The sequence below is a fragment of the Rattus norvegicus genome, chromosome 13 (assembly GCF_036323735.1).
Source record: "Rattus norvegicus strain BN/NHsdMcwi chromosome 13, GRCr8, whole genome shotgun sequence".
NCBI lineage: Eukaryota > Metazoa > Chordata > Mammalia > Rodentia > Muridae > Rattus > Rattus norvegicus.
In genome coordinates this window covers 77,198,635-77,221,223 of record NC_086031.1, presented here as the reverse complement: position 1 = coordinate 77,221,223, position 22,589 = coordinate 77,198,635, and the positions used below count along the sequence as shown (strand labels likewise).

At 43.0% G+C, this 22,589-nt stretch overlaps 1 protein-coding gene across 11 annotated transcripts in view; it reads left to right on the top strand.

The window, feature by feature from the left end:
* Dnm3 (dynamin 3) overlaps positions 1-22,589 on the top strand; it is a 478,966-nt gene that overhangs the window by 150,123 nt on the left and 306,254 nt on the right. For all 11 annotated transcript variants that reach the window (XM_063272014.1, XM_063272015.1, XM_006250141.5 and 8 more), the window contains exons 5-10: positions 5,141-5,239; positions 5,811-5,971; positions 8,332-8,474; positions 13,357-13,492; positions 15,560-15,627; positions 18,713-18,851. In XM_063272014.1, coding sequence (XP_063128084.1) covers positions 5,141-5,239; positions 5,811-5,971; positions 8,332-8,474; positions 13,357-13,492; positions 15,560-15,627; positions 18,713-18,851 — 746 coding nt within the window. The remainder of the gene's footprint in view (positions 1-5,140; positions 5,240-5,810; positions 5,972-8,331; positions 8,475-13,356; positions 13,493-15,559; positions 15,628-18,712; positions 18,852-22,589) is intronic.

Below are 22,589 nucleotides of genomic sequence, written 5' to 3'. Positions count from 1 at the left end.
GGAGGTTTAGGTGCATGGGGATCAGTTTTCTCTTTTAGGCCTCAGTTCTGTTTTGGAGCAAAACATCTCAGTGAAAGAAGCACTGTATGCAGATTTTCCTGTTTTTGAAATAATCCTCTGTTCTTTGTTCTTTCTCTCTCCCTCTTCCCCTTTTCTTATATTTTTCTCCCCACTCTCCTTTTCCAACATTACAATTTCCCAGTACTTGGCTTTATCTCTGGACTATTGTAGTGGACAAGAACAGCATAGCGTCTCTCCTGCCAGCATAGATTTTCAGTGCTTTATACTATGTAGTTAACGTGTCACTCAGTAACACATGAAATAATATTTGCTGATGACTTTGAAAATAAGAAGAACTGTTTTCAGCAGAGTTAGAAGTAACAAGAAAATAAAATTCATGGAAAATTTATGGAAAAAAATAGGTTAAGCCCTTCTCATTCACCACTGGTTGCTTTCAGAAATAAATATTCAATAACCATTGCCAAACAGAAAGAGCTTCATTTATTTCACCCCGACCCCACCTAAACCTAAACCATGCACAAACTGAAGTGCATATAATTTAATAAGTATGTTTTTAACTTTTCTGTGTATATTTTGGTGTTCCTTCTATAATGACTATTTTTTTATTGTTATTTAACTGTGTACTCTGTTCCCAGATTGCTTTCCCGGCAACTGATAATGCTGGCTTGGTTTCACTCCACTTCTTAATTAGATGTTCAGTAGCACACATGAGTGGAAAAAATGGCAGCGTCCTCATAATAAATCACTGTGTACTGGCAGTGAGCCTAGGTGGCATGGAAGAATGTTGAATGTTGTCGTGGAACTACTCTAGAACGTGTATTTCAATTTCTGTATGATTCTGATAAAAATAGATAACTTTGTGTCTTCATTAAGTTATTTGGCTCATAAACTCAATTCCCACTGTGTTTACCACCTATATGAATGACTTAACACACACATACATGCACATACATGCACACACATGTGCGTATGCACATACATACACACATGCACACACATGCAAGTGCACACACATGCATATGCACACACATGCACACACATGCATATGTGCACATGCATGCACACACATGCACACACATGCATATGCACATGCATGCACACATATTCATGCCCACAGTGTGGAGGTGTCTTGCTCTGTACTCTCGTGGTTTTTGCAGTGAAGTATGTCCAGCAGTGTTTAGCTTTTTCCGCTTCAACACTAAACACTAGTTTACTCATTTGTTGGGACATCAACTGGGAAACCACACTTCATTTTCCTGGGATAATAATAACATTCCCTTTAACGCCCCAAGAATTGCCTTATGGAAGCACAAACTAGGTTTCCCCACTCGAAGTCTGATTCCCGAGGGGGTCTCCCATTCCAACTGTCTGCTTTTGTAAAGCGGAAGTGTGCTTTCTTCACCTGCCTCGCCAAAACTATTGGGCAGCGTCTTTCACTGGGATCTTACATCTGACAGAAGTGCAAGGAGTTGCTGCTGGGTTTGCCCATTTCTGTTTTGACCTGTTGTGAGGGTGGGTCTGAGAAGTCTGCCTGCTAGGCTAGACTCGTGCCACTCTAGCTTAGATTCCAGAGAGACTGTCTTCTCCCTTTTCGTGATGAACCAGGGTGCATATAAAACTTTTTTAGAAAGGCTATCTTTTCAGAGTTGGCAAGGAGTGTAGCTAATAGCCAGTCCTGGCCACCAGGGAGCTGTGGTGTGCGGCTCCCCGACTGACAGATTCAGTTTCCTACTGAGGAAATGAACAGCCCAGAGCTGAGAAAGGGCAAGAGGTCCCTTCCTAAGTCAGTGCACTGAACTTCCTGACTACCTAAGCAGCAGATTTGAGATGTCCGTCCCTTCTCAAGGTCAAGCCCAGGGTCACTGGTTCTCAGCATCGTGGCTGTCCTTTATTGGAGAACAGCACAGTGGAGACACAATAGTGAAAATTTTAACAGCTCTGAACTTTTTGTTTTCTCAAGTGTGTAAGGAGTGTTCTTAACTGTAGCTAGCTCTTCACTTACCACTAAAGATACCTCTTCCCATCTGGAAATCACTCCCATCTCCAGAATTCTGACTTGGAGGCGTTACCTAGTTCTATCTATAGAGAAGTGGCTGTTACTTATAGAATCTGAGAACTGAGGCGCAGAAGAATTAGTCGGATTAACCATGGAACAAGGTTGTTGGATTTAGCGAACTCCAGCTCCACGGGTAGAGGCTGTGTCCCCAGGCAAGTGTATTTTCCTCTCACTCTGCCTCAACCTGTGTCATTGTATCTCATATGGTTTTTGTTTCGAGTTCCTAATGAGACTGGCACAGGATCAGGGATCGACAATGTGTTTTGTTTTATGCAGGTCTTTAAATTCCCAGGGGCTTGCCTGGGAAGCCTTTGAAATCTCCTTTGACAATGGCTTTTTGAGATCCATCAATTCAGGCCTTGCCTCTGCCAGCAGGAGTTTATTCATTGATTATTTTAAGCTGCCTATTTGCAGAACCAAATGTGAAGAAAAAGAAAATAGGCCTCTTCTCCATTTCTGGTATGCTACCTCACTGAGAGAGGACTGGGCTGCCTTTGCAGAAGTACAGTAGGAAAGAGATGCTTTATGACTAGTTTTTAAAAATTAAAATTATACATACATATTCCTTAAAGTCACACACATACATACACATTTAAGATATATTTATTATATTACATATTAATATTACATATTATATCGCATATATACATATATTTATATTTGGCTCCATCCCTCCTGATTCCTGATTCCCTGTTCCCGGAAGTACCCACTCAACCTACATAGCTGTTGCGGTTGGTATTTGCGTCCCTGTCTCTAATGTAATAGGCTCACAGTGCTGCTTCTCGGAATTTAAAAGCTTTGCACTTTTATTTGACTTTGTAGAGCGGAGGAAGAAAACCTAAAAGTCACTCTTCCATATCTAAGTGCACTTGAACAGAGGTGCATATTTGATTCCAAACCCAAAAGAAGAAGGGAGGAGGAGGTATAAAGCCATACTGAGTCATTTTATATTTACTTAAAAATTACATATAATATATGCATATATGTTTAATTAAAATTATGACGTTTCAGGGGACAGCGCTCCTCCCCAGAACTATTGACTATCCAACAAAAACCTCAGTGGCAGGCATGAAAAACCCTTTGAGTTAATGGAGTGGGAGTTCAAGAGACCTCCTCCCCCAAAAACCAATATAGGCTATTGCCATTGGCCTTGGTGGCTTCCCGTAAAAAGGGGTGCAACCCTACTGCAGAAGATAGCACAGGGCTCCTGGTTCTCACTTCTTCAAATCACTCCCTTGTTTTGTAGGGTACACACTTTACAAGGTACCTAAAAAAATAAAAGGAGCTTAGATATTCTTGGATTTTGTGAGACTGTAGTAAGATTTTTTCCCCACTCTGTCACATTTATTGATAAATGAGACCCTAGGTTATTTTTTTCCTTCTGAATTTTGAAACAATTTCTCTGTTGCTTTTGGGTTTCCAGTTTGCTTCTGGGAAGAATGAGATGGTTGTGACTCCCGACCGTTTCCATGCGGCTTCCTTTTTAAACTCATCTGGCAGAATTTCTGGAACATTCTGTTTCTAGTGGTTTGAAATCTGACACTGATGTGACAAATTGCTTATGTTCTCACTTCGTGCTGGGCACTCAATTTCTAAAATCATACCTTTCACTTCTGGGACATTTTTCTTGAATAGGATCTTCTCAACCCCAGACTGTTTCGGCACGGGCTCTCCTCTCTGGGACACTAATTGTGCAGGCATCCTGTCTTCATAGGCATTTGTTTCGTTTTTAAAGGTATTTTTTTTTCTGGGTGATTCACCAACCACATCTTCTGACCGCTGTGCTAACATTTTCACCTCCACTTTATCTGAGCGTTTCTACGGTGTTCGGTTCTTTACGAACCAAAGGCTTCTTTTGCTGCAAGGATACTAATAAAAACAATGAAAATTCCTGTCTCGTTCATCCTTTGCCTTGTGTGTGTAACTTGGAAAGTCACAATGCTACATGACAACTCTTTTCATTCATGGTGGGATGCATATGCACGAGAGTGGTCTTGTGAGATTGTTATGGCACTTTAAGATTCTTAGGGCCCAGTGACATCATCATCTTCAAAATACCACAGTGAAATGCCTTCCTCATGTTTGTGGTGATTCTGCTGTGAATATGCCTAGTCCTCTATCAGTGTAAGGAGGGTAGCACGCGTTTGATCACCTATGCACAGAAAGCTTTGTCATAGTATGACTGGGTCACTGATTTATTTACTAAGAGCTACTGTCTTTCTCCTCCTAGTGATGACAGGGGCTGGGTTATAGCTCAGCTGGTAGGGCGCATGCCTTGCCTCACAATTCCTGAGTTTGAGCTCCAGAACTCACATGCAAAAGGCCAGGCATAGTGTTGTGTGCCTGCCAGCCCAGCGCTGAGAAAGCAGAGACAAATGCATTCCTGGGACTTGCAGCCTGACTAGCTCAGCCTACTTAGTTCTAGGCCAACAAGAGAGCTTATTGGTAGAGAAAAAGAGGGGAGGGTCAATGATGCCTGAAGAGCAATACCTGAGGTTGTTTCTGGATGTCCACTTGCGTGCACACGCACGAATGTGCACACCCCTACACACATGTGCATGCACATATATCAAGTATAAAACCTTATCCCACCTTAGGCTGGCTGCAGTCTCACATCTCAGGCTAGTTGTGTCTCTTGCTTATATTGGGAGGCCCAATTGAGATACTACACCATGCCACTTACTTTACATAAATATATTCTACGATGATTGCATCAAAAACTGTGATGAATTCTACACACAACACATCTCTCAGAATACATCCCTGTGATCAAGTGAGACATGGCTATATTTAGATGTACTTTTGTGACTCAGCTGATTTTCTCTCTTGGATGGAAATTATTTCCTGGATAAGTGGGTTTGTAAGCCCCCATCCCCCTTATTACACAGATAATCAGCAGGCATGTGTGACCGCAGACTGGAAGCAAAGAGAGCCATAGAGAAACAGGGATGCGAAGGGCCTGGATTATGAGCCTTACATGTAGCGCTGGGACACTTGAGCCCCTAGAATTGGTTAGGTTTTTTGCAAACTGTATGGTGAGAATTGTGCTTGTTTCTGATCCAGGCCTGAGGACCATTGGCGTTATCACCAAGCTGGATCTCATGGATGAAGGGACGGATGCCAGGGATGTACTAGAGAACAAGCTGCTACCTCTCCGCAGGGGTAAGGTACCGCGCTTTCTCCCCGCCTGCCTTTGATAACATGGCAGAGAAATGACGGGCAAGCCACAGGGAAGCTTGGCTCTACTGCTTCCTCTGTTAAAAGGGAATGACTTATTGTTGGCTATACTTCATATGGAATGGCACACTGCTCCCAAGTGTTGTATTAAAGAACATTTCAGGAAGAGAACTATGTCTTAAAATAACAGGAATCGGAAAACGGGAAAGGAAGGAGCTCAAAGGAAGGTTATAAATATCCATCCTAGGCTACATAAATACACACTGTTTTGTATTGAGTATATTTACTTGCCTGCTATGTGATACAAGAGGTGAGATATAGTTCCTTAAAGCATGCAAAGCTCTAAAAGGTGAGGGATAGTATCCTGTCGATGTCAACAATCTATCAATAGCCAAACCAATGGCATTTATTGAACAGCGAGGTCTTGGATGGAATGTTGTCGGAAGACACAGACTTTAGGCCTTAAAACTAATTTTGCCTGTTAGAGAGCCTTGACATTTCTCTGAATGAAATGGCAGGAAGTGTGCCAAACCCCATGGTTTGTATTTCGTTTCAGGCTATGTGGGGGTGGTCAACCGAAGCCAGAAGGACATAGATGGAAAGAAGGACATTAAGGCAGCTATGCTGGCAGAAAGGAAATTTTTTCTCTCTCATCCAGCATATAGACACATTGCTGATCGGATGGGGACCCCACACCTCCAGAAGGTCCTGAATCAGGTAAAATTATTTTTTTAAGCAGTAAGTGTAATTATGAAAGGTGTAGATTACCAGAATGAACATTTCTTATTATAAAATTTTATTTTGTCCAGGTTAAGATTCACTCTGCTTTTAATAATTTTCAACATTAATCGTTTAGATCCACACTCTTACCATTCTCAAGGAATCCGCCTCACTATCCAAAGAAAAACCACACTGATTTAGGAGCAGTAAACAGGCGACACACACGTGAGCATGTATCCACTCACAGTACTCAGCATCTTAAGCTAAACATACACAGATCTGACAGGGTAGCCTTTTAGGATCTGTTTCAATGTCCAGCTGTGATGGTTATGTTAGATTCTTCCATTAACTGTTTCATAGTTTTATTAAATCTTTATTGGTTTTTTAATTTAAAATATTGAAGCAATAAATCTTGATGAAGTAATCATTGATTTCCACTAACCTAAAACATCTTTTCCAGATAACACACTTACTCCAAATCTATTTATTTGGAGTTGGCATTCGGCCTACCCTCTTCTCTGCATCACATACATCATTCCCATAAGCCCTCAGTCCACTTGCTTACACATCTTCTCTCCATAAGGGAATTGAACATCTTGGCAAGCATGGGTAGTCATTGAAAACAGGCTTCCTTCTTGAGTTTCCATTGCATTGACTTACATTCTGAGTTGCTTCTGTCACAAATATCCTAACAGTTTCTATATGAACTCTTCTTTATGAATGTGGTCTGCCAATGAGTCAGTCATGAATGTCCTGATTGTTGGCTCCTTGGTGGAATCAGAGGAAGTTGTCATGGTAACAGTAGCTGATACTGTGTCTGGACTACTTGGGTAAAACAACTGAGAAAGTTTTAGAAAATAAAGACCAGTAGTATACATTTAAGTGATGTAACAGACCACCATAAAATTCATGCTTTTTAATGAAGGGGAAATGAGCATTTAGAAGCCACGAGGCAGCATTTGGCTGTATCATTTAAGACACCAGTACATTCTGAACAGCTACACAAGTTGGCCATGTAATAACCACAGTATTCTTCTACCAGTGTAGCCAGTGTTAGTAACATTTCCTATGTTACTGTTTCCATGCTCCTATTGGCGTAAGTAAACTAGAAACAGAATGAAAGCTATCTTAGGGAAAAATCTACTAATATGCTAAGAAATTCAAAGTTAGAAATAAAAAAAGGTTTTGAATAGTAGAAACCCTGAAGGGCATGATTCACCCATTTCGGTTGCCAATGGTCACTAAGTCAGGACATAATTGGATTCTCATTGGATGAAATTTGGCTGGATTTTGTGCTGAAGGTTTATCCTCTACTGTATAACCACTCTCTGTAACTTCAAATATCTTCACTCTGTTAGAAATTAGGGTGACTTTATTAGTGATTCAATGCTGTGCCCCCCTCAAAAAAAAACAGTTGGCATGGACAAGTTGGGACGTAGCATGGTATTTTTGAAGGATTGAGAAGAGCGCCATCATGGCTGGAAGACATGGAGAGAGGGATCATTGCAAAGAGATGAAGTTGGGGAGGCAGACAGTGTCTAGGACCTCTAATGTTCACAAGTGTGAGTTAAGAACTTCTACTATTGTCCTGAGCAGAAAGATTGATTTAAGAGATCTAATAAAAATAATAAAAGGTAGAATTAAAATTGAGGAGACCGGTTAGTAGGAAGGTGAAAAAACTGTGCCAGCTTGGTCTTTGTCAGGGCTAGTAGCTTTGAGAAATGCAGATGAGAGCTGAGAACTTAGTGGCACGATAGAGCTTGGGACGGGTGACCAAAATCTTTGGTGAGTGACTAGTTAACTAAACTAAGTTCCACGTTCTCAAATTGTTAGGAAGTTGGACACCTGTAAGGGAAGTCGGGTGTGCTGGTTGGATTTCACAGATATGAGAAAGTACCCTAAACAAACAACTTACAAGGAAAAGAGACTAATTTTGGCTCCCGGTTTTGGAGTTGAGTCCATGGTCATCTGATTCTCCTGTGCTAGGCCTTCAAGGCAGAGAAGTCTGAAGAAGGAACCAGTGTCTCAATGGCCTGCAAGGGCATGATTCTTCCCACTAGCCCTATGTCCTAAGTGTTCTAATGGCCTTGCAATAGTCCTACAGCTTAGTGACCAAGCTTTTGGGTACTTGAAGATACCAGAGATTCAAACTGTAACAATTGGGTAGTTAATTTGGGTGTGCGGAGACTGGGGTGTTATTTATGGATCCAGAGGGAGATGGCTGAATGTATGTGCCCATAGCAGAGATAGGAAGTCCTGTTTGGGCTTGGATGGTGAGGGGCAACAGTGGAGGCTGTAGTTTACCTCATGTGCTGACCGTCATGCTTACATGTCTGATTTTGCTGTGTTTTATTTAGCAACTTACCAACCATATCCGAGATACCCTGCCCAACTTCAGGAACAAGCTACAGGGGCAGCTGCTCTCCATAGAACATGAAGTAGAAGCCTTCAAAAACTTCAAACCGGAAGACCCCACAAGGAAGACCAAAGCACTGCTACAGTGAGTCACCTCTCTCTTCCTGTATTCATTTGAAACTGCTTGCCGGGTTTGTGTATGCTGGTCATGTTGCTTTCTGGAAGCAGCAAGGAGTTTAGCTAAGGTTCTGTGTGTGATACAGTGACACTTGAATCATTGTATCTTCTCAAGTAACACTTGCTGATTTTACTGTTGCTACAAAGTTAACCAGTTGTCCATCTCCATGAATTCAGTCAGGGAGCATAACCCGCAGTGAGAGCTCAACAGGGTTTTTCTCCCTTAGCCTCAGAAGTCAGTAGGGATGAGCATATCTTTTATATTTTATAACTAAATCTATAGATGTTGCTTTATTATCTTTGTTTCCAATTTTCACATGATTCATCCCTGTGTATATTTCAGGAGAATGAAAGGTTTACTTAAAAGCGATTATGTTTCAATTTCCCTTCCCTCTCTGGTAATCATTTTAATATGGCTGTTTAAACTTCAAGCATTAAAACCTCAAGCAAGCAGGGCTTTTAGGCCTTCATGATCTGGCCATCTTCACGATCTTCACATCCCTCCTTTATCCTTGGGGTATTTGAAGATACAATATCTGAGTTGCTAGAGAACACTGGCTCCTCTCCTCTCTCCTTTGACCTCTGCAGACCCCACTGGTCTCTTCATCTGTGTGCATCAACTTCCACTAGGTCTGTCTCAACTGGAAGATCTAGCATTCCTACACACCTACGTTATCCATCAATGATGACAGTTGATATCTCTTTAAGTACTATTATTTATTTATTATTTATATTATATGTATTGTTTCATATATGTGTGTGTGTGTGTGTGTGTGTGTGTGTGTGTGTGTGTGTGTGTGTGTGTGTAGGTCAGAGGTTAACATTGGATGTCTTCTTTAATTGCTCTCTATCTTATTTTTTTGAGGCAGTGTCTCTCCCTGAACCAGGAGCTCATCAATTTAGCTAGACTAGCTAACAAGCCCGAGAGAGACTCCTAGCTTCCTTGCTCCAATGGGGGGATTGGAAGTGCATGGTACTCTGCCTGGCTTTTTCTGTAGGTGCTAGAGGTCTGAACTCAGTTCCTCTTACTTGTGTGAAAACATTTTAGCAACTAAACCCATTTCCCTGGCTGATTTTGTGGCACCTTTATTTCTTGTACCTCAAAAAAAATTTTAATTCATTTTCTTTCAACTACTCTGTAATATGTAAGACTCCTTTCTTCTTGCACCTTCACTGAGTTAGTGTGTGTGTGTGCATGTGCGTGCATGTGTGTGTGTGTGTGTGCGTGTGTGTGTGTGTGTGTAACAAACTTCATGGCTGGCAGTGATGAGAGATAAGAATTAAACTCTGCCCTGTCTGACTTATTTAGTGGTATTAGGCCAAACTTCAGGAGTCTGACACCAGGTAGTTTATTTAAGTCATATTTAAGCACAGTGCAAATTTAGAAAAAGGTTTCCAAATGAGCTGAGTTCTGGGTATACAACAATGCTAAACACATGTTTGCGTGGAAACTCTTTTCAAAGTGTACACACACACACACACACACGCACGCACACACACATATACACACATATACATACATACACACACATACACACACACACACACACACACACACACACTCACACACACACACGGCCTTCTCTACAAAAACGAGTTCTGTTGAGTCAGTTACTGTCCAAGATAAGGGTCTGAGGAGAATGACTGGGGTAAACACAGTGCTGGAGGGAGTCAGGATTAGCCTGGCCCTAAGTTAACAGAAGTTACGCAGGCTGTCTAGTTGGTGGGAACTACAAGTGATGTCTCTTACAAGATGAGTTTTATGAACTGAGAAGCAATGCTCAAGATTTAGGGGCGGTGGGAAGTCGGGGATAAACAGACATAACATTTGGGTGAAGTCTGGCCCTACAGATAGCAAGGTCACCAGGTCATAAGCTAAATCCTTTCCCAGGATTCTGTGTGGGATGGCAAACATCTCCTTCCTTTGAAGAGACAGGCCTGCATGTTTAACTTTCCTGGGTTTTTCAGTCCTTATCTGTGTGCACCAGGACCTCTGAGCCACTCTCCTTCCCAATAGTTTCTTCCTTCTATTTGTCTTCCCTATTTGGTGAGATTTGGATTTCTGTTCTGGGAACTTTTTCCCACTGTAGTCCAGCTTTAGCCTGGTGATAACAACGTCCTGGGGTGAGCCCCACATGAACAGCGATGCCATTAGCACCTTTCTGATGTACACATTCAGTGGAGGTGACATATTTCTTCTTGTAAACCTGGGTTGCTTTACATGATGACTTCCGTAAGTGTCCTTCTACAACTTGAACTTCATCGTCCATCCAGATGAGCATAGATCTAACATTACCCTACTGCCACAGTTCTTTGGAAAGAGTGGGAGCAAGACATAATCTTCCTTCAAATGTGAAAGGATACATCAAAATGCATTCTATGGTTCTTGCTTTGGTCAGAAGTCACAAAGGTATTGAAATGGTGTTTTTTCAGTTTATTAAAAAAAAGAGATTTCTAGATATTCAAATAGTTTCAGTGGCATCTTAATGACATCATACTGTCTTTCACTTAAAATAATACCATGACAAAGATGAATGTTTTCTTAAAGAGTAGAATAATATCCAAATTTGTTTGTTTCTTCTTGTCTTCGGTTAAATGCTTATAAAAATTCTTCAAGTTGTATAGGAAAGAAATGTATTTATATTGAGGTCATACATCACTATCACTGTCTCTACATCTATCTGAAGCTAGGGTGCAAACACTGGTCCTTGCCTCTGTCACTTCATGGGTCTTGACTGCAGAATATCCGACCGTTAGACCGTTGGCTAGGCTGTTGATCCATCTTCTTTTCGTATGCGCTCCTATCTTTCCTGACATGTTTCTTCATTCCCTCTTCCCGCCATCATTCTGTGCACTGTACTCAGACTCCGGCTCTGCATGACCTACCAGGCAGTCAGCAAAGAACGTGACGCTTTGCACTCAAAGCGAGGACCGTGAAGACAAGCGTATAAAGGATGGATTGTGTTAGATAGACGCGAATGAATGCTGTTTATCACAAGCACAGAATATTGGCGCCCAGAGGGGGAGTCAGGTACATTTGAAGAAAGGTATTAACTCCCAGACAGAAGTGATACTCAAGGCCCTGAAGTATGAGGGCTATATGTTAGGCTTAAGGAGAATAGAGCAAACTCAGGGACAGCTTATTCCAATACAGCGGATTTATAGAGGGGAAGTTTGAAAAAATGTCTAGTGTTTTAATGCATATACCACAACCTTCCAGGCATTTAACAAAAACCATTAAAAAGAGCAGACACTTGAGCATGGCTAAATAACTGGTAATTACTTTGACCCACTGTATCCAATCAATTTTTGACAATAAAAATACAAGTTTCCGAAGACCTGAAAGTATTTTTCTATTAGATATTGAATTTGAAGGTAGTAATTCTAGTATGTCAGAATTAGAACCTCTAAACCAACGGATCATCACAAGTGGGAATTCTTTTCCCTCTCTCTTTTAGTTTAAGCAGTTGGCTTGAGATAGCTAATTGATTCACAGGACAAATATTTATTAAGCATTTCTTATGTGCATGCCCTTGTCCTCCAGGGATTGACTGAAGGGAAGCAAACAGTGGTGATGTGGTCTGATAGGACTTTTGTTAGAAAGAGGCTGAAGAAGCAGAGGATCCCTTCCTCTGGGCAGTGGCAGATGATGTGAGAGATGAGGACCCCTGGTCATGATGGGTTTCTCAGAAGAATGAATACTTGAGCTGAGTCTTGAGAACAGAAGGAAATTAGCCAGGCAGGGGATAAAGTCAATGACGCTGTAAATACTCAAAGCACATAGGAAACTACAGGGGCATGGTACATTTGGGAACTGGGCAGTAGATTCTTTGTGTTTGGATCGGATGGTGCATGTTGTTGAGCAAGAGATCAGCCCCAAGAACAGCCAAGGCCACAGCACAAAGAGTCCTACCTAAGGGGTTAAACCAAACTGTGGGAACCCACCAAAAAAAAAGCAAACCAGAACTGGTTTAGAGGGGTCTGTGATGGCAGGTTTGTGTGGCTGTGTCAGGGTAGGTTCTGACCCGTACATAATCCTAGAATCAGGACGGAAACCTAGAGGTGCCTTTATAATCCAGGAAGAGGTTGCTGAGGGCTGAGCTGAGGTGTATGTGTGGGGGAATCAGCAGGCTTTAGACTGAGAGAAGGGAAGCAGTTTAAGCAGCTCACGCTTTAGGTGTTTTGATCTGAGGCAGCTAAGAGAAAAATACAAGTCCAGCACTTGATTGCATATGCAGGCCAGGCACTCCTATGAACTGTGGCATCTGGGGGAAACTGTATCTCGATGACTTTTGAAGCTCTGGTCACCCTTAGAGCACCCAGAACAAAGTTGTAGGGTGAGGAGGCCAGACTGAGGCGCCGTACTTGGAGGGAGAAAAGGAGTCTGCGCTCTGTATATGTGGGGAGGGAGTGCTGGGTAGGTAGATGCGGCTGTGGTTGTGTGTGGCTGTGGGTGTTTCAGCGATAGGAGCGAGGAGTAGGCAGGTATGAGTCACAGGAGTGGAGGCTCACTTGACTTTTCTACTAAAGATTTATTACATAACTTTTTAAATCCAAGTGTTCCTTAAATACATTTCATGTTGTAATCACAATGGATACAACACATTTAAAGAGAATGATATTTAAAATATTTACTCCAGTTAAAATGTGTAAAATAAATCTGTTCCTGCAAGGGCCCGGTCACAGCTGAATGATGCGCGGTGCTAACTTCACCAGTAGGTGTCGCTAAGAACGCCGGGAAAGGTGTCTAAGCTACGCCTGCAGTAAAATCGGGGGAGGACGGGAGAGCCAAGCATCTTTAACTAACTTTAACTCGAGTTTATTTCTCTCTCTCTCTTTCTCGATTCTAGGATGGTCCAACAGTTCGCTGTGGACTTTGAGAAGAGAATCGAAGGGTCGGGGGATCAAGTAGACACGTTAGAGCTCTCTGGCGGTGCTAAGATCAATCGCATTTTCCACGAACGCTTTCCTTTTGAGATAGTGAAGGTTTGTAACCAATGTTCCTTCCTCCCTTTGTCCCACCTCATCCTCTGCTCTCCTTTGCAGCTCTCTTGGTGTACTGTGATGTATCACAGGACCAACAGGGTCCTTGGAACAGAATCCTTTGTACTCGGAATATTCTTTTCTGATTTCAGTGAGTTCACAGGGATTACTTCAAGAAACAATACTTCAGCTTTTCCTGATATTTATCAGTTGTCGGATTTAAAATATTTCTGAGACTCTCTTACGGTCCAAAGTACCAGTGACCAAGATAGAAAGGGGTTGAATTTATCTAGTGAGGAAAATGAAAAAAAAAATAGACAACATAAGAAAAATTCAAGTGTTGTTACATTGACACGATGCAAAGGTTCCCTTCCATGGGGTATTTAGATAGGTTCCCTGTGAGTGAAGGGCATATTACCCATGACCAGCCCAGCACAAAGACATCAGTGTTGTAAAACGTCCCTGGGAGAGGCTCACTTAAGGGAAGAAGCTATCCATCCAGTTTGTCCATGGTTCACAGTGGAAAGCAACAGGAGCATTTTACACAGGGGTTTGTTATCTTATTGGGTTGATAGTCCCCAAAGAAAACTATGCCTGCTGGATCACCGAGGGGCAAGCATTAGATGTGGAAAAATAAAAAAGGAGGGCCTGCCCAGAGATGGATGGGCCATGTTTTCTGCCGGAAGCTTCTGTAATCGCAGGAGTCCCTTAAAGACAAAGAAAAGAAAATTACAAACACATGGTCGGGTACGTGGTCTTAGAAGGGATCTTGTGCAAGGAGGAAGCTCTGAAATGTCCATTTTTAAAGTTTCTCAGTCAAAATGATGTAACGAGAAGGAATAGAGAGAAATGGATGACTGTGGGAATTTAGGGGTAAGGTAGACAGGCTTGGATCAATTCAAGAGATAGAAACCAGAGGCTCAAAATTACTCCCCTGAGGTTTGTCTCTTGCCGTTGAGCGAACAATGGTGCCCATCAGATGAGGGAACTGAGGGAAAGTGTCAGTGTGTAGGAAGGAAATGAGAGTTGTTTGAGTTTGCTAGGGCTGATCGCTCAGTGAGGCAGCTGAGTAGCTTACAGACCGCGCCTGCCACTTGCCTCAATATGAGGAGGCGAGTGTTTATATATTGGTGTGGGAAGACGGTGGATAAATAGACCGTTTTATTAAAATGCGTTAAGTAAAGTGACAAACTTCAGCACAGGGCGCTATGGAAACACCACCCACAGGAATCCCAGCCCAAGTATGCCAGGGAGCCAGCCGTGAAAGCCGAGTTTGGAAGGGTGGGTAGCTAGCTAAGCGAGAAGAGGTAGGAAAGGGGGAGCAAATGTTCGTGACACAAAGGGAGGAATGACAGAGACTCTGAACCCTGAAGCCACAGCATATGATCGAGGCTTAGGGCAAGTCACTACTCCGAGATGAGAGCACAGGGGGGAAATGGACAGTGAACGAGGCTGGAAACGGCTGCATCCCCCTCAAAGCTGGATCCGGTGCTCTCTGGATGTGCCCTTCGGGACTAAGTCCTATGACACTTTGATCCTTCTTCCAAGTAGATTTGTAGTGCCTAAGACTTCTGGGAAATATTTATATAGCAATGCATCCTGTGTTGGCTTCCTAAGGTATTATTAATTTCCTCTTATAAAGAGGTCTTATGGTCAGGTGGTCGAAATGGCCAGAAAGAAAAGACAGCTGTGTGTCGGCCACCCATCAGAAGACACTCCCATTTATGCATTCTCCTGGGGCCTCCACTTTAGTGCATCCAGTGAAAGGAATTCTATGTTTCAAATGAGTGGCTGGGTTTATGGCCAGGAGGTATTCCTTATGAACAGCACTCCTCATATATAACAGAGTTAAAAAAAATTCTCTGATCCATTGGAACTTCCAAAAATCCCCAGTGTTCCCTGTGGCCTTGAACTCCATATAAACAGATGTTTTGACCATCTGGGTTTAGCTTACAAAAGGCATGAGTATCCATTTATTAATAACAGTCAAGTTATCCTCATTCTATACCCTTCAATAATATTATCCAAAAGAATTGAGTGTCATAACTGTGGCTCCCTTTGCATCGGCAGATGGAGTTCAATGAGAAAGAACTGAGAAGAGAAATAAGCTATGCAATCAAAAACATACACGGGATCAGGCAAGTGATCACATTCGTTCCTGTCTTCAAGCTACCCAAAGAAAATGAGCACTTCTAATGCCCAGTAAAGTAGTTTGCATCATCAGAAGAAAGGAGCGAGGTAGACGTCAGGAAAAGGAAACCTTGGTTTTTGACTTAGTGCAAATATTCTATATTGCTAGAGAGTTTTTAATGATGATGATAGTGGTGGTGGTGGTGGTGGTGGTGATGATGATCATGATTACAAACCTTTGTAGCCATGGCCTATACTCTTCCCAATAAGAGCTGAATATTCTACTCATCTCTAAGTAGGTGAACAAGATTCTGTTGGGTCTCTAACTGGGGAGGACTTGCTTATGCACTGGAGAACTGGCAGAATAATTTGGGGTTGTGGGGAGAAATCAGGAAAGATTAAGAAGGGTAATTATTTTTTTCAATGGAACCATTTCTATGTAATGAATAATTTCAACAATAGTGTGTTCTGTGCCTATATTTGTGTTTGTGTGAGAGTGTATGAGTGTGTGTGTGTGTGTGTGTGTGTGTGTGTGTGTGTGTGTGTGTGTGAGTAAGCATGAAGAGACATAGGTAGATGTGTATGAAGAACTCATGCAGTGGGCCTGAAGGGTGGAAGATAATAATGCAGTGTAGAGGAAGGCATGGTGGCAGGAATCAAGCAGAGGATGGCTGGGTGTGGTCAGTCTTAGTGGAGCTGGGGCCTTATGCTCTGGTGTTGCTGGTAGTGTGGTTGGGAGACAGGAGTGACAGGGGCATGAATGTGGCCTGGAGTGAGCTAGAAACTGAACTCCTCTCATCGAGAGTAGCGGTCTTCTCTTATTTTGTATTTCAGTATTCTTAGGCTTTAGATAACAAATCCTCACAGCGTAGCTTATCAACAATGAAATCTGTTTCTCATGGTTCTGGAGGCTGAGATCACATGATCAGAATTCCCCAGCTTGACCTGGCTGGGCGAAGGGCTCCTTCCAGTGTGCATACCGCTCAGCTCTCACAGTGCCTGCATGTGGTTGGAGGAGGACCAGCAAGCTCTCTGATCTCTTCCCATGAGACACTAATCTCCTTCCTGAGAGTCTCACCCTTACAATCTAGATTCTTGTCAAAGGCCCTATGTCATAATGCGGTGACATTCAAGCACACTGGCTTTCAACATATAGATCTTGGGGGAAATATGAACATTCAGCCCATAGTGATACAGTCTAGAATTATGATATAAATTATTTTAAAACACATTTCTTGAGCCCATGTAGAGTAAGCTAATCCCATGTAGGTTGTTGGTTCATGGCTCACTGGTTACTTTAACTGAAGAAGGGGCTTTTCTGTTGGTGGTCAGTTGTGATTCAGCTTCTGACACAGGGCCAGGATGAGATTATGTTGGGAAGAGATTCTGAGAAGGACCCCTCCCCATCTCTCTTCCGCACGCTCTGATCATAGGCGCACACCAGCCCATTCACCCTTTTAGGCACTGGGATGAGTTGAGACCTGACTGTTGATACAGCAAGCATTTAACAAAGGAGCCAGACCACCGCTGCATTCTCCATTGTTTGTAAAACACACACAACTTCTATCCTTATATCTGCTTCCCTGATTTCCTGTTTCACACCAGAAAAGCATTATTATGACATCGATTTTGAATTAATTCTGGATAAAAAGAAGATTTTTTTGTTACTTGTTGATTTTATAAATTCATCATTTAGGCATTGCACATCATCTAAGTGACTGACGGCTCTTCTGCACCCAGGGACTTTGAGCTGAGGGCCAGCTACCTATCTGTAGTACAGTGGCCTTGCTGGAAAGAGTAGATTCCGGGGCTCACTGTTTCTCTGTGCAAAAGGGAGGCTCACTTGCTGAGAGAGGGCTGCTTTTGAAATCCTTTAGGGATGGCAAATGGGAACTCAGTATGTCACCCCTTGAAATGTACTGGGTGCTAGTCTCAGGACTCCCCAGAGATAGCCAATCCACAGATGCACACCCTCATATAAAATAGCATGCCATGTACACATAACAAACACTCGGTTTTGCTATGTTTTGAGTCATCTCTAGCTGACTCAAAATACCCAACGCTATATGAAAATAGTTGTTACATGACATTTTTGGAGAAATAATGTCAACGATATTGTCTGGAGTGTTCTGTACACACGATTTTTTTTTTCTGAAAAAATTCAGACAGTGGTTGAAACTTCAGGGAACATAGTATTATGGAGGTCTAGTTACGTTTGTTCCTTTGTGTTGTTTTGAAATAGTGAGTTGAGACAAATTACAGTTAACATTACTTTGCAAGTTATGAAAACATGGGTGGCTGTTTTGTGTGCTGTGCAGGGCATCGAGCCCAGTGCCTGGCCGAAGCTGGGCAAACACAACTCTTCTTAATGCTTCAGCATTGCTGTTAGACAGAAACTTGTATTTTAGGGTTATTAAAGATAGTATTATAATATATGTGTATTGCGTGTGTATGGATGTATGCATGTTTCTGTGTGCATGTGTGTGTGCCAAGGTGTACGTGTGTGTGTGTGTGTGTGTGTGTGTGTGTGTGTGTGTGTGGTATGTTCTAGGGTATGTTTGTATGCTGGTGTGTATGCATGTGTGTGGGGTATGTGCTGGGTATGTTTATGTGCTATATGTGTATATGTGTGTGTGGTGTGCTGGCATATGAGCTCGTGTGCTGGTGTGTTGCCAGTGTGTGGGTACCATGAGGGTGTACTGGTGTACTTGCATGTGGAGGGCAGAGGTCAGCCTCAGCTGTCATTCTTCAGGGGCCATCTCCCTTTGACTTTGAAACAGGATCTCTTATTAGCCCTACACTTCCCATTCAGGCTATGGAGGCAGAAGGAACAGTGAGCCCCAGAGACCCCTCCTCTGGGATCACTGGCTTGCACCTACAGCCTTGTCTTTTCAGTGTGGGTGCTGGGCTCAAACTCAGGTTCTCATGCTTGTAAGGCCAGGACATTAATGACTGATGTGTCACTTCAGCTACTGTGAGTTTAAAACTTGGTCTAGTACGTGTTTAAGTCGCATGCCAATTTAAACACATAAGGGCTATTGGCTACTACCCGGCTGCTGAAGTCTAATCTGCTTCCCTCTTTCTCACACTCAGGACAGGGTTGTTTACTCCAGACATGGCGTTTGAGGCAATAGTCAAAAAACAGATAGTAAAACTGAAAGGGCCTTCTTTGAAGAGTGTGGACCTGGTGATGCAGGAACTGATCAACACGGTGAAGAAGTGCACCAAGAGGGTAAGTTCGCGTTATTTAACTTCCAGGAAGTGTCTCACTGATTATCCGCCTTTCCTGTCCTGTTGTATGGCTCTGTCTCCCTAACCCCACTTTGTGAAAGACATCATGTGTCTGTGCAAGGAGAAAGTCTCTGGCAAATTATAGCGGAAGCTGCCTTTTCAGTAAGCAGAGCATTCTCTTCCATCATGCCCTGCGAGAACTTTGCTTAACTCAGAAGGTATATCTTTTAGCCATCTAATAGCTTTCTTTGTTGTCTGAAACAGATAAACATCACCTTAGGACAATTCGATGAATTCCCTAAACTAATTCCTACAGTCTGCGGTTGAAAGGAATTGTAAGGGAAGGGCATCATTGACTTGGTGTGTCAGTGGAAAGCACATTCTTATAAATTATTAGTAATTACACTTTAGCCTGGTATTCTGAAGACAAACACTGTATCGGTTAAGAGCCCAGCCTCTGAGGTCAGGTGAGCCAGAGTCAAGCATACCTTCTGACTTCCATTGGCATGCACCTTCTGATGCACGTGCAAAGATGTCTGTCTCACGTGTGCCACGCCCCCATGCGTGTACTCGTTTTGCGTATTTATGGCACCATTGTGTTAGGTGTCCAGAGACTTCAGGCACTATCCTTCTCACTGCTGTGAGTTATCATTGGCATAAACCCACGCCACACATTAGCATGCATTGGTGGTATACTGGGGAGCATAGTCGCCTTCCCATGTCACACATAAATTATAAGCCAGAGGAAGTATGATGCCTGAGATCATATAGCGAGGAGTAAACAGAACAGCATCTCTGCGTTCCTACAGACACCTAACACACCGATTCGTCTGTGAGGCTCAACAAATGGTGGCTCATCCACAAGTGGCCACTTCCACAGTAGTCTGCACTCTGTACTGTGTATATGCATTGACTCTGTGGAGAGCAGCTGAGGAAAGACTTCCCAGTTTGGGTGGCATCTCGCTAAAGGATGTGGAGAACATGCTCTAAATTGCTGAGACCAATAGAAGGCTCTTTGAGGAGAGGGTTAGAAAGATGGCTCAGCAGTTAAGAGCACGCACTGTTCTTGCTGAGGTCTTGAGTTCTATTCTTAGTATCACATATGATGGTAGCTCATGAGTGCTTGTAATTCTGGCTCAAGAGATCTGAAGTGTTCTTCTGGCTTCCACAGGTACTCACATACATGCATGTATGTGCACACAGATAATAAAATTTAAAAATAAACTTCTTGTTTCTTTTCTCTCCCTTCCTTGCTTCTTTTCTTTCTTTCTTTCTTTCCTTCCTTCCTTTCTTTCCTTTTTCTTTTCTTCCTTCCTCCCTTTCTTTCCTTTCTTTCTTCTTCCTTCCTTTCTTTCTTTCCTTCTTCCTTCTCTCCTTCCCTCTCTCCTTTCCTTCCCTCCCTCCCTCCTTCCTTCCTTCCTTCCTTCCTTCCTTCCTTCCTTCCTTCCTTCCTTCCTCTCATTCTTTCTGTGGCAGAGTCTCTCTGTGTAGTCTTGGCCAGCCTTGAATTTGCAGAGATCAGCCTCCCTTTGCCTCATGAGTGCCAGAATTAAAGGTGTGCCCCACCAGAAAAAAAAATCTTTTGTACTGGAAAGGAGAGTTAGTGGTGGTGTTTAGGTGAACACATTGGTGTTCAGGGGGAAGCAGGCCTAAACCCTGACAGGTGATGTTGAGGCCATCAGCATTTTTGGAAAACATGGTTTTATTTTTGTTGCCCTTTGCTTTATGTGAGGTCCCTGGCCATGACTGGTAGGAAGGGTGTGAATGTTGGTTTCAGTCTCCCGCAAGAGAAGCTCAGATGAAGAAGGTCACTCAAATGGGCGAGACTTCAGGCTATGAATTCTGAATGGAAAGAGGCAAGGACAGTAATGTGGTATCTAGGAGCTGAGAAGCAGCCTCGGAAATGTCTGCTATTCCTCTGGGAGCCTCGCAATCCAAGTCCCTGTCTCTTCTCCCAAACTGCAAGAGCCCAAAGGGATAGGTCCTGGGCATAGTGTGGGTAGAGGAAGGTATAGGGAAGAAAGCCATCTCTTAAACAGCAGTGTTCATTGTCACAGAAGCCAGTTAAGATGCCACAAACCCTGCCTTGCTGCCTGTGCATCTAAAGTAGCCGTAACTGAGATGTAATTAACTCTTACTGCACCCCGTACGAGCCACCTGGATTACCAGCTTCAGCATGAAGGTGTGGCCCGTGGAAAGCCTTCAAACAAAGAGTGATGGAACTGCCCAGGTTCTCAAAACTCCAACTTGATCTGATTTTACAGAATGTAAACTGATCAAATGCAAAAATAAAGTTATTTGGTTTCCCTGAAAACTGAGCTGAAGGCTTTGCAAAGCCTCAGTACATCGTTAGCTGTGAACGCCGTGCTACTGGTGATGTGTGGGCAGGATAAGAGTAAAACAGTGCGTGCTCTTGGCTGGCTGCTTATAAAACTGTGGCGTGTTCCTGCATTCAGATTCTGCATTCAGATTATTTAACAAGTGTGCCCAGCTCCTCCCCCTCCCCCATTAAAGAGAGCAACACTGGCCAGCGTAGATGAAGGGTGTGGCTTATATAACACAGCATAACTCTAATCATATGCAGAGAGTAGACCCTGGCCTGACATCAAAAGATTGGCATATGTGTGCACATTCATGTTTTCAGTTATAGAAAGTGTTTATGGTATGTATGAGGCTTTATTTATTTATTTTTGTACCCTTTCCCATTTTGTCTGACTTACTGGAAAAGCAACAGTCAGCCTGGGCTAGGACATCGTGTCCCCAGATACTCACTGGCTTCTATTCTTATACCCACCGCTTTCCATCGTTCTTCCTGGATCCATCTCCTGTGTATTCTTACTCTCTTCTCAGATCATTCTATATTTTGCTTTAAATAAAATAAAGTAAACCAAAGGAAGCCCAGATTTCTCCGCGAGGTTGTTGTTTGCCCTGGAGATTTCTTTATGGATGGAAGTTTATTGGTATAAAATCCTAAAGAAATATCCAAGGGCCTGAGATTAGGCGCAGCATTTACTTACTTCTCCCACACAGACTTTTACCACTGTCCTGAAAAAGCCTTCCATTAAGGCCCAAATGGTACCAGTACACTCCTCCAATCCTTACCGCCGTCTCCAGCAGTCCCTGTCTGCTCCCATGATGCATCGGGATTCTTAGAGCTGGCTTACATTTTTTTCCCTTCGCTCACAATTCACCTTCAGTGTCCAGTGTCTGTGGAGAGCTCACGTCTAACAGCCAACAGCTACCAGTCTTTGATGTCGATTCCCGGGACTCCTCATTCAGTCCCTACAACCCTGCTACTGTGCTCCCCCGACTTCTTGTGGTCCTTGGCATCATCTGCAGATGGCACTCAGAACACATGCCACCCCTTGGACCTCCATTAAAAATCAATTCAAGAGCTCAGAGGGTGTTCATAGGTCACTGTCCTCTTTGCCTCTGAGACCTAGGATCAAAAACATTGAGTGGGAACTTTAGATCAGAGAGCCCACTATTGTAGGGACACATGGGTGACTGAGACACTTTTGGTTTGTTGACCAGTTACCTAATTTCTGCCTGTTAACTTTTCTACCAGCTGCAGGCTCTCTCCCACCTTTGTGTGCTGCCTCCCTTGTTCTCAGTGACTGTCCACCTCTGCCACCCTGTAAACCCTGGCATTCTACTGAACCTGTCCGTAGGCTTTCTTCTCTCATTGTTGTAGTTTTAGTTAGCAGATCACATCTCCTATCATTCAACCACCCTTTAA